Source organism: Hyla sarda, chromosome 6 (assembly GCF_029499605.1).
Source record: "Hyla sarda isolate aHylSar1 chromosome 6, aHylSar1.hap1, whole genome shotgun sequence".
Taxonomy (NCBI): domain Eukaryota; kingdom Metazoa; phylum Chordata; class Amphibia; order Anura; family Hylidae; genus Hyla; species Hyla sarda.
The window spans coordinates 112,208,317-112,220,825 of record NC_079194.1 but is presented as its reverse complement, the minus strand read 5'-3'; the positions used below and the strand labels follow the sequence as shown (position 1 = coordinate 112,220,825).

Sequence of the window (12,509 nt, the reverse complement as noted above, 5' to 3'; positions counted from 1 at the left end):
CAAGAAAGTGTAAAAAAAAATGTGTGATCAGGGGTCCCTTAACTATTTAAGGATCCTCTTTAATTGCCTTGAGGGTTATTCCAGCCAATATATGTCTTTTTCATGGTTATCAAAATGTATTGCACCTCAGTGTAACTTCTATTATCTTGAACAGACCATCCAAATGAGGGGATCTCCAGAAGCGTTACGATCCACATCCACATACACATTTTTGTAGCTCTCTTGGCTATTACCTTGGGAGTCATATATTGTAGTGTAAGGTTATGTCCATCTTCCTGGACAGTTTTAGACATTTTATTGTCACAATGTAACTAACATGGCACCATAAGCACCCTTGCAACATATTGTCATTAGAAATTAAAACAAAACCCTATATTTAGTATCTATAGCTACTTTATTGACCTACAGATTCTCCATGGTAACAAACAAGCTCTGTGTTGTTTAAAGGGTTATTCCAGTATTCTAAACATTTGGAACAACAGATTCCAACAAATCTTATGTAGTCTGACCCTGCAGTCATACTCCTTTCTATCTGTCCCCTTTTTAGATTTGGTAGCTTTGCAAGAACATAGGGTTAGATAAAAAGGAATATGACTGCAGGGAGAAAAAGTGTATTGCATAAAACAAATGAAAGGTTACTGGGGGAGTGGTAAAAAAACAAACCAAAAAAACAAAAACAACTCATACTCACCTTCCACGGTCCCCTGCAGCTCTCCAGTCCCCCACTCCTCATTGCAAATTTTTGTTTCCAAGACAAGACATTGGAGCAGGGACACTGCTGCAACCAGTGAGCAGACAGGTAATGCTGAGAAGACTCGTCTTGGAAGTAGTAACAAGTGGCGATGAGCAGGAACTGGAGGGTCCTGGAATGGGGAACTAAGGTAGGTTAGTATGACTTTTTTTTTTTTGTTATCTCTTTCACTCCCCAAGCAACATACAAATTTTTATTGATACTGGAATATGGTTTTATTTCTGTAGTCATACGCCTTTTTATCTAACCCTATGTTCTTGCTAAGCTACCAAATGTATATAGGAGACAGATAGAAAGGAGTATAACTGCATGGTCAGACTACAAAAGACTTGTTTGTAGTCTGTAACCATGGAGACACATAGGTCAACATAGGAGCTGCAGACTCAAAACGATATAGAAAATATAGAATCAAGACCTATTGTAATGTTGCTTCATTTTACAATTTAGATGCACTGAATCAATAAAAATATGGTTGGGAAGGTGAACATATCTTTCTTTTTTGGTAGTAAAAGGTTCCCTTTAAGAAAAAAAATTAAAATTTTTCAGATAATAAGTTAGAAAAGGATAAAGCTAAAGCTCCAGGCCATAATTAGAAAAATCTCAAGTTCTTATGGTCCACTGGCGAGAATAAGGAGGCCTTTTATGATGGATCCCCTTGATGCTGCGCTGTGTGGAACAGACAAACTGCGAGTACAGTCAGTAAGCTTCTCACTGGTTGTAAAATCTTCTTTGTAGGCTTCGCTCGGGAACACAGAGCCTCTCTCTTCTACAAAGCCTCCCCTCTCTCACTCTACAGGATTATTATTAACCTTCCTCCATTTTAATTGGAATTAATGTCAACTCTTCATTAAGCCAGATTTTCATCAGCGGCAAGAAAGGTTTTTTCTCCATTTCCTAGCCTACTGGGAGGCTTGTATTGCGTGCGCTGGTTTTCAGATTCTAATTGCTATTCTCTGCTCCCTCCTACATGGTCCAGAGGAAATGTGGTATTATTCTGCCTCTGTTCTAATTTCTCCCCAATGAACATTACCTGCTGACCCCTGTCCTCTGTCAATGGTTTTTGTTCCTCTGTTCTGGGCCTTTTATTCCATACTGGAGCATTTCCTCATAATAAAGCCATTTGAGCCACTTAACAACAGAATCCCAAAAGATCAGGCATGTAGATGATTAAACACTTAATAGGATATTTATGTGCAATTATGTGAGTAGGAGATTAGATTGAAAATCAGCCCCCCCAGAAACGTGCACTAGTATGTATGTGTCCAGCACTAGATGCATACATTTGGTGGGGTATGAAGATGTAGGGGACAGATGGAAAAGAGATGCATTGGAGAAATAAAAATGTTCATCTTTTATTCTTGGTTTATTACTCTCTATATCAGGATATAGAATAAATAGCCTCTAAAAAAATTTCATCAGTGGGGTAAGAGTGTATAGACCTCCACCGATCAGTCGAACAATCTGGGAGAAGTCCGTGCTCTCTCCTGGCTCTGTGTCACGTGATCGAAACACATTCTTAATGTAAGTCTATGGAGCGTGTCTCAATCACATGACACAGAGAAGAGTGCGCTCCCAGATGGTTCTAGCAAACGGCTGACAGGTACACCTTAAGGAAATAACTAACGGAAAACAACAACTGCTATGGGGCTCTGAAGATAAAGAGGACATATGTTTCTCAAGGATGCTAACAGACCAAGGGCATTGCTACCAGTAGTTAGCATTGAAGAGTGGTAATCTACGTAATGCAATGCAAGGTGGGGCTAGAAACAATGTGTGCAAAACTAATACATTGTGGTATGTCTATGCAGCACCTAACATATGGAATCAAAACACTAAAAAAGGAATATGTATGGCATGCTTCAACCCCTTAGGCACTTAGCATAAAATTGTTTGACCTGGGGTGTTCTGCTATAATAATAAATAAAATTGTACTCACGTTGACAATGGCCTCTTTGGTCTGCGCCATATCAGAGATGACTCCATCAGTGATGATCAGGAGGACGTAATACTGAGATCCATCTGTCACTTGACCTGCGGCACTTTATAGGAGCATAGAGAAAAGAATAAATCAACTTATCCCACAGTTAATCTTGCTAACATAGTCTTGTATTTGTGACTGACCACTATATACCCATGGATACCAAAAATATGTAAAAAACAAACAGAACAAAAAAAAAAAACACCAAACATTCAGCACATATACAACAATGGGAAAAAGACCCTTATAATGAATGGTCACATAGTAACACATTGCAAGTGAATACCCTTATACCCTCATATCTACAGGAGCATTTATTTCCCCAATATTGACCCATGGTAATATAAAGTTTGGATGACACCTCTGTGAGATGACTGCCACAGCAAGCTGGGGCACTAAAAGGGAGAAGAGGAGAAGACTGCAGTGTTCAAAGCTGCTTTCTGAGTGGAGTTCACTTCAAGTTTTTATGAGGGCCAAGACCCCAATGACTAATATAACTAGTGGGCAATGGCACTGACTGCAGTGTGCATACCTCCCAACCGTCCCGGATCTGGCAGGACATTCACGTTTTTGGGGTCTTATCCCGGAAAGGCCACATCTTGTCCTGTTTTTTATTAAAAGTGGGAAGCACCACTGCTGCAAGGGTCAGCCAATGGAAGTAGGTCCCGACCCAAGACTGGACGAGCACAGAAAAGTACCGTATATGGCTGCCAGAGGGGCAACTATCTAAAGGGGGGGGGGGGGGGGGGGTGCAACTGTCTACAGGAGGACTGCTACATACAGAGCAGCTACAACCTACAGGGGAGGGAGGCGACTATCTACAGGGAGACTGCTACCTATGGGAGGAGGGAGGGCAACTATCTACAGGGGGACTGCTACCTATGGGGAGGGGAGGCAGCTATCTACATTGGGACTGCTACCTATGGAGGGGGGGTAGACAAATTTCTACAGGGGACTGCTACCTACAGGGAAGCAACTATTTACAGGTGACTGCTACCTACAGAGCGGCTGCTACCTTGAGGGGACAACTATTACAGTTTAGGTCTTGGAAAAGTGCGGCGCCTAAAATGTTTTTTTTCCCTGCAGGTTCTGCAGAGTCATCGCTGTAAGAAATCATCATGACGATCTGAGCTGGATGGAGCAGAAAAAGTAAAATGATCAACTCTGATCAGCAAAGACGTCACCTGTAAGTCACCTGATATAACAGTATTTAATCTCTTATATGATCTGTAGTGGTAATGATGGGGGTTGTTGTCAGTCACCTAATATAACTGTATTTAATCTCTTATATGATCTGTAGTGGTAATGATGGGGGTTGTTGTCAGTCACCTGATATAACAGTATTTAATCTCTTATATGGTCTGTAGTGGTAATGATGAGGGTTGTTGTCAGTCACCTGATATAACTGTATGTAATCTCTTATATGGTCTGTAGTGGTAATGATGGGGGTTGTTGTCAGTCACCTGATATAACTGTATGTAATCTCTTATATGGTCTGTAGTGGTAATGATGGGGGTTCTTGTCAGTCACCTGATATAACTGTATGTAATCACTTATATGGTCTGTAGTGGTAATGATGAGGGTTGTTGTCAGTCACCTGATATAACTGTATGTAATCACTTATATGGTCTGTAGTGGTAATGATGGGGGTTGTTGTCAGTCACCTGATATAACTGTATGTAATCACTTATATGGTCTGTAGTGGTAATGATGGGGGTTGTTGTCAGTCACCTGATATAACTGTATGTAATCACTTATATGGTCTGTAGTGGTAATGATGGGGGTTGTTGTCAGTCACCTGATATAACTGTATGTAATCTCTTATATGGTCTGTAGTGGTAATGATGGTGGTTGTTGTCAGTCACCTGATATAACTGTATGTAATCACTTATATGGTCTGTAGTGGTAATGATGGGGGTTGTTGTCAGTCACCTGATATAACTGTATGTAATCACTTATATGGTCTGTAGTGTAATGATGGGGGTTGTTGTCAGTCACCTGATATAACTGTATGTAATCTCTTATATGGTCTGTAGTGGTAATGATGAGGGTTGTTGTCAGTCACCTGATATAACTGTATGTAATCACTTATATGGTCTGTAGTGGTAATGATGGGGGTTGTTGTCAGTCACCTGATATAACTGTATGTAATCACTTATATGGTCTGTAGGGGTAATGATGGGGGTTGTTGTCAGTCACCTGATATAACTGTATGTAATCACTTATATGGTCTGTAGGGGTAATGATGGGGGTTGTTGTCAGTCTTTCAGTATTGGAGGTCCTGCTAAACTCAGGTGACAGACTGACTACATTATTGCTGTTAAAGGAAAACTGTCAGCCTGTCACCCACTCTAAACCTAATACCCTGGGTTATAGTGTGGGTGAACAGGAGTCCAACTAGGAGTCACTTACTTAAATATGTACAGAAGGTCCTGAGATATGTCCTCCAAAAGATCTGCTTAATTCAGTGAATCGCGCGCAGGGGCGGGGCTTCACCTGCTCAATTTACATATCCATTGTCTGTGACTCCACATCCTGTTTATTGGATTTAGTGTGGGTAACAAGGCTGACAGTTTTCCTGGGCGGTATGCAGCGTAGTTCTACATACAGTCTAGAATTAGCAAACAACTAGGGTTCCAGTGTTCACAATTATCATGTAATGTGCTGATGTGTTTCTTTACGTATCTTTACAGGGTTTGGAGCTCTATTTTTCTGACAGAGAGACCCAAATTCTCTGCATAGACACATATTTTAGACGTAACATGATGCCTGCCTGCAGTCGCTTATTAGGGGGAGCAGTAGAACTTACAGCATACAATTTTATTATTGAACCCAATGAGTAAACAGTACACAGTAAAGAAGAGATAAATCTGGACCCTCAATACCATAGAAACTTCTGATCAAAGAAATAATATGTATACACTTACCTGGCAACCTGATTAATAACTGGTGCAAAATTGGTTGGTCCGTAAAGCTGAACTGTCCGCAGACTTTTGAAGTACGCCTCCAACACTCCTTGTATCCCTACACAGTTTGAATTATCCTTGTCGCCATTCTAAAGGCAAAGCGGATGAAGTCAAAAGAAACATTCAATAAAAATCAATAAAAAAGCTTAAAATTACTTTAGGGTAGGGTGATGGGCCCACAATGGAGCTACTGCATGTGGATGAAACCCCTCCCACAAAATCATGTGGCCTGGGGGTCTGCGGACAGAAGCAGTGTTAACTTTTCAATAATAAATTATTATTATTTTTTATATTGCTTATTATGAGCATAAAAATCATATGAGTTTTTTTTTTTGTAAATAAATATAAAAATTATTAAATTGAACCAAATACTGTACATATTTATTCCCTAAAAATACATAAATAAATAAACAAATAAATAAATAAGAACCCAAATCCTGAAAAACAAAACCAAACAAAATACTTTTTTTGTAAGTATGAGAGTAAATTATAGAAATTATGTCACGAAACATTTACAAACCAGTGGGAACTCATGGGAAATATTGCCATCTGGTGGGATCTTGGCACCGAAACCATAAGCTGGGAATAGTTTGTCACTGTCATAGTCCTGGATAATTTCTCCAACCGCTTTCAGTGCCATGCCGTATGCGTTCAGCTGGTAGGGATTCATGTAGTGGAGGGAGGTGGGCTGTGAGGGGTTACCTGGGGAGACAAGGAAACAAAAAAGTGGTAATGTTCATGTAAGGGTTCTGCCCTTCAGTGGTGATTGCTTAGCTTTTCCAGAAGGAAGATGTTCCATATAATACTTTGATAGAGTGGAGTGGCAATTGTAATGTTGTCTATATTGCATCTAACCAAAAATAAAAAACTCATGGATTTATATTTACTGGCAGATGTGTACCACAGAAAAGAGGGGTCCACGTAGTAAAGACCAATAAGCCCCTTATTATGCTGCAGAGATTTTCAAGCCAGGACTTTGCTAACAATACAGTCCTGCGCAAGTTCTCAACATTCAAAGCAAAGAAGACAGGATCAACTGGGGCATGGCAACTTGGATGCTCCTGAAATGAATGGATTTAACCCCAAAATTCCTGGAGCACCAGTCATTGATATAAGTCACACGGCATCAGATTCTCTTTGTCCTCATGTTCTTTTCAGTACCTGCTGTGATAGTTTTTGCTCTCAGGGCCAAAAATAGCAACTCGTTTCCAGGCTAGAGGATGCTGTTTAAATGCACCTTTCATTGCAGGCTTTTCCCTCTGTAGCTTTTACAAATAGACCTGTTTTGCTCTTCTTCTGAAGGACTGGGAGTCGATTCAGCAGCCTCATTAAGTGGGGATGGGAATTGACACCAACCGGAAAGCCAGGCACAGACCTAACCCCCTCCCCAAACCCCCCACCCCAGCAGCAAACCCGCACGGCCGTGTAATCTCGCCCAAACCTCCCCCAGACACTTGTTATTTTTGTAGAAGTGAGAGTCCCACAATTAATTGGAATAATGGAAGAAATTTGAGAGAGGGAAATAAATAGTGTTCTCTACTCACCGTTCGAAGCTGTAAAATCGATGGCTACTGTGAAGTTTAATTGCGTCCTAGAAAAAAAAAGTAATTGCAGATATTTCAGCGGACTCATACGCTATGTGTGATGTGAGGTGCTGAAAATATACCAGGTTTTCCCTGCTACAGATTGAACACATTGATAGATTTAGGTACATTCCTGACATATTATAGAAATTCCACATTGACGAGTGTCTGAGTGTCTGATATTGTACTGTTGTACTTATATAGCACCTATATATTCCACAGCACTCTACATGGATGGTGCCCACTTTCACCAGTCCTTATGTCCATTGGATCTCACACACACTCTCTCTCTCTCTCTCTTTTTTTGCCAATAAGTTCTTAGAATGTAATAAGAATTTAGAGGAAACTAAACCAAACAAGGTACAAGGGTCATCTAGATTTTGCCCCCGAATAAGATTGAAACTGGTATCCTAAAGTTGCAGTGCTAACCACTGAGCCATCATGCTGTCCCAAGGACTGGAGACCCTAAAATGAATGCCTTCTTTTCAATGATATCTCCATTTGCATGCAACATTTTTTGTTGATTCGTTTTTTTTTTATTTTTTATATCTGTATAGTGACTGGAAGTCTGGAAGTTTTTTCTGATAAAGAACTCTAGACATAGAGTTAAAGAGAATCTGTCTGTTCTAGTACATGCTCAGATCTAAATTCTCATAAAGGCTGGGGTGAGCTGCAGAATGCACACCTCCTTCCTCCACCCATTAAATGGGCACTGTCATTTGCCCAAACTTTTTTTTTAAATATAATATAGATAATAACAAATATATGTATGTTTGTAATATACATTGGTTAAAGAAATTGTATATTTACATTTACAATGATACTATTTTTTGCTACCTGCACCTACCATTGCAGGGAGCTTACAACATAATGTTTATACACTGAACTCAATAGCAACAAACAATATAAGCTTCTAAGCTCCCTCTAATGGTGACTGCAGGCTGCAAAAGGTGTATCTCAATCTCATCACAAAGGCTGGGAACGTCCTTCTACCACATATAAACTTTTGGCAGAGAATAGAATCCTTCCCCTTTTTTCTATAATAAGGAAAGATTGTGTTTATCATAAGGAGATTTCACAACAAATCAGCAGAAGGGCCTGGTATCTCCATAATGATCAAACACATCTGGTCATGACCACTGTCAGGTTGTTACCTATTCTCACCACCTACCATAGCTGTTCTACAGGATGTAGTGTCATCTTTTTGGGAAACATTAGTCACTTTTCATTTCAATAACTTCTTCTCAATTGACTTTACCCGTAAATGAAGGAAAATGATTGGGATTATACTCACCCTCCTTTGATGTAATCCACAAATGTATATTCAGATTCAGCTTTGAATGACAGAAGCGTCACCTGTGAAACAAGAGATTCTTTAGAGGATGTTGAATTACACAACCAGCAGTATTATGTACCAGCAGTATTATGTGGGTAGCTGATCATGGGGGGTCTGACTGCATGGCCCCCCCTCCCGCGATCATTGGAATGGGACCCGACGCTCAATGAAGAGCACGTGCAGCAGGAAGTCACACAGAGTGACGGAATGCGTGGGGCTTTAGTGGGCTGATTGGTATCATCTTTTTTCTTCTCCCCCTTTTACTTTTCTTCACCATCAGTATAATATTCGCCTCTGACTGCCAATTTGTGCTATATTTTGTTTCTTTTGGTTTGTGCAGTAGGTAGAATCATTGTGATATTTAATAAATGTATGTATATCCCGGCACTTACCTCACTTTCTATGTGGCAAAGATGCTATTAATTTCATAGAGACTTGCTGAATATTAGGAGTTATTGTGCGGGAAGGGTTTTTGTATTTACTTTCACATGTCTCACAGTGTGGCTCTTTTTAAGCCATTTTAAAGGGGTACTCCACTGGCCAGAATTCGGAACATTTAGTTCCGAATACTGTATGTGCACTGCAGGGGTCGGCGCCCCCCGTGACGTCAGGCCCCCTCCCATAGACTTGCATTGAGGGTGTGTGGCCTGACATCACGAGGGGCATGGCCAACCCCCACAACACACAACACCCCTTTAAGTTTTATTTTTAATCATGTGTCTTTTTTGCTGTAATTTGTTTGTTAATAAAGTGTCTTTGTACTATTTTTGTGGGTGTGAATCATATTAATGTTCACTTTATGCTCCTTTGATTTAGGTGGTTATAAATCTATGGACACACAGATAACTTTTAACAGAAAGACAAAACTGCTCAGCTTTGATCACATACATTAGGTATGCCTACTCCAATGGCCTAAATCTAAATGTCAGGATAATTAACCTTTAACAATACTGAAGAACGGGCCTAGTAACGGGAATAGTAGAGGACTGGAGAAATATTCAATAACCAAAAAGGTCAATGTATAGAAAATTAGATTGTATGTGCCTAAATAATCCTACCAGAGAATCCTCAATCCTGTATTTGTATTATTGAGATTTATGCTCCTAAACAAAAATGCTGGTTGTACTTCATAGCCCTTATGAAATAGGGCAAACTCCTTTATTGGATAAACCACAGATAAGAAAAAATTACCACTGTCCAGATTTATAAGGACATGCTACTAGTGTCCAAATATATCTCATAGGCTAGGATATCACAGTAGGTTATCTTATTGGGGGTGGCTAGAACATATAGAGCATCATACATATAGTAAATAAGCATCCACCATTGTATCATTGTACATACATTGGCCCTCATTTACTATTCTAAACCCAACCTCTTTTGTCGGGTTTTTTTGGCGCATCTTTGTCTGCGCCATGTCGCAGACATCGTGCGCCAGTCTGCGACACTATGCGACATTTTTTCCCGACGGACCCGATGTGGATTCTCCCAAACCCGAAAAAGGGGCGTTTCCCGACATTTCTGAGCTTTCCCACGTATTTATTAAGGTTTCCAACCCGAATTTGTTGAATTGTTGTGGATTTTTTCCCGACAGCTCAGAGGAGTTGGAAACCAAAACCTACAAAACGCACGTGCGACAAACAGGATGCGACATAATAATAAATACCAGGGGAAAAAAGAAGTCGGGTAAGAAAGCAACATAGACTTACAACCCGATTTTCTTAGTAAATGAGGGCCATTGTTGCTATGCCAGGGGAATTGGTGTTACTGGTGAAGTGAATCTACAGTATGCACTACACGCTACAAGCACTAAGGCTGCTAATCACTAGTCACCTAGAGACTGAGGATGGAACTGTTAGATAAAACCATCACCTCCTCTAACTCCTACATGTTTCGCACTCAAGCATTCAGGTCTATGTTCTCCTTGAGAAATCTACTCTTCAGTGGTGAAACATGTAGGAGTTAGAGTGTATGGTTTTAAAGGGGTACTCCAGTTTAAAGAAAAATTCTTAAATGAACTGGTGCCAGAAAAGTTAAACAGATTTGTAAATTACTTCTGTTTAAAAATCTTAATCCTTACAGTACTTATCAGCTGCTGTATGCTCCACAGAAAGTTATTTTTCTTTTGAATTTATTTTCTCTCTGACCACATTGCTCTCTACTGACCCCTCTGTTCATATCAGGGACTGTCCAGAGTAGGAGCAAATCCCCATAGCAAACATCTCCTGCTCTGCACAGTTCCTGACATGGACAGAGGTGTCCACAGAGAGCACTATGGTCCGACAGAAAAGAACTACACAACTTCCTCTGCAGTATACAGCAGCTGATACGTACTAAGATTTCTAAATAAAAGTAATTTACAGATCTGTTAAACTTTCTGGCACTAGTTGATTTAACAAAAAAAAAAAATTCCACTGGAGTACCCCTTTAACTTGCAGTTCCATCCTCACTCTCTTAGTGATTAGCAGCCTTAGTGCATGTAGCGTGTAGTGCATACTGCAGATGTACTTCACCAAAATTGGGATTCCCACCGAATGCACAGTGCAGCAGAATCCCATTGAAATCAATGGGAATCTGCTGCAGCGGAATGTCCATGCAGAATATTCCGATGTGTGAACATACTCTAACACTGCTGGGGCTTCAGGAGACTGTGAAAGCTGGGTGTATGCAGCATGCATGCAACCCAGCTTTCCCAGTCTTCTAAAGCCATTTTGGAGACATGAAGGGAAGTAGCAGATGTCACTTAGCTGCTGTATTTCCTGAAATTCATTTAGTTATTGATTAGTTAATTATTGATTGATTATTTAGGTGTGAAAATGCCTCCAGGCCAAGTGCAATGAAAAGAAAAAAAATAATAAAAAAAAAAATGAAGGGGCTGCGTTGCTTTTCCTCTCCCACAGGGTTTAGGTAGAAGGATCAGGCAAGACTAGTAGCCTAATAAATGTATTCAGTATGTCCTATAACTCTGGACGACTGAGACAGCTGGAAAGTGGATCCGCTGACCTGTGTGGACCATGGCTGAACCGCACCAGGGAGCGGAGTTTAAGGTGCCGCTGGTTTGATCTTGCTGTGGCAGGTGGCACCGAGGTTGCTACCCCTGGCACGATCCGTCCACACAGGATGCCCAGATGAACTTGGCACGGAGAAGAAGTGTAGTCGGACGTAGCACAGGTCAGATGGCTGGCAGCAAAGAAGCGTAGTCAGGTCACAGGCACAAGGTCAGGAGGCAGGTGGCAAAGGAGCAAAGTCAGGTCACAAGCTGAAGGTCAAAAATACTAATATGGCTCAAACTCAGAAACGCTTTCTCTAGGGCACTAAGCACAAAGATCCGGCAAGGGTTAAAGGAAGTGCGGGGTTAAATAGGGTCAAACTACACAAGCACCAATTAATGGTGCGCTGGCCCTTTAAATATAGAGCCCTAGGGGGCACGCACGCCGGCTGACACAGGGAGCAGAGGAGCGAGGAGGTGAGTGGACACTCGGGACTCGGATGCGGGCGCGTCACGCATAGCAAGTCCCGGAGCCACCGGGGCACAAGATGGGGAGCGCTCATGGCCGGACGCAACTGCCAGAGTGTTGCCCCTAGCAATGTCCGGGACACGTGTGGGGGTGCGTCCCACCCTGCGAGTCCCGGGTCGGGCAGGAACAGAGGAGCTGGAGTGCTCATGGCCAGGATGATAGCCGGAGCGCTGCCTCCAACAACGACATTATCCAATAAAGGGGTTTGCCCTATTTCATAAGGGCTACGGAGTGCAACTAGCATTTGTGTTCTAAAAGCATAAATCTCACTGATACAAATACAGGATTGATGGTGCTCTGGTAGGATTATTTAGACACATACAATCTAATTTTCTGTACATTGACCTTTTTGGTTATGGAATATATCTCTAGTCTCC

The 12,509-nt window shown here is 41.2% G+C and overlaps 1 protein-coding gene and 1 long non-coding RNA gene across 4 annotated transcripts in view; one reads left to right on the top strand and one right to left on the bottom strand.

Moving 5' to 3' along the window:
- The window catches only part of CPNE9 (copine family member 9), a 367,100-nt gene that overhangs the window by 19,852 nt on the left and 334,739 nt on the right, over window positions 1–12,509 (bottom strand). For all 3 annotated transcript variants that reach the window (XM_056524690.1, XM_056524691.1, XM_056524692.1), the window contains 5 exons: window positions 8,573–8,634; window positions 7,240–7,286; window positions 6,216–6,397; window positions 5,657–5,784; window positions 2,688–2,790 (listed from right to left, as the gene is read on the bottom strand). In XM_056524690.1, the coding sequence (XP_056380665.1) occupies window positions 2,688–2,790; window positions 5,657–5,784; window positions 6,216–6,397; window positions 7,240–7,286; window positions 8,573–8,634 (522 nt within the window). The remainder of the gene's footprint in view (window positions 1–2,687; window positions 2,791–5,656; window positions 5,785–6,215; window positions 6,398–7,239; window positions 7,287–8,572; window positions 8,635–12,509) is intronic.
- The window catches only part of LOC130275958 (uncharacterized), a 77,191-nt gene that overhangs the window by 62,595 nt on the left and 2,087 nt on the right, over window positions 1–12,509 (top strand). The window lies entirely within an intron of this gene.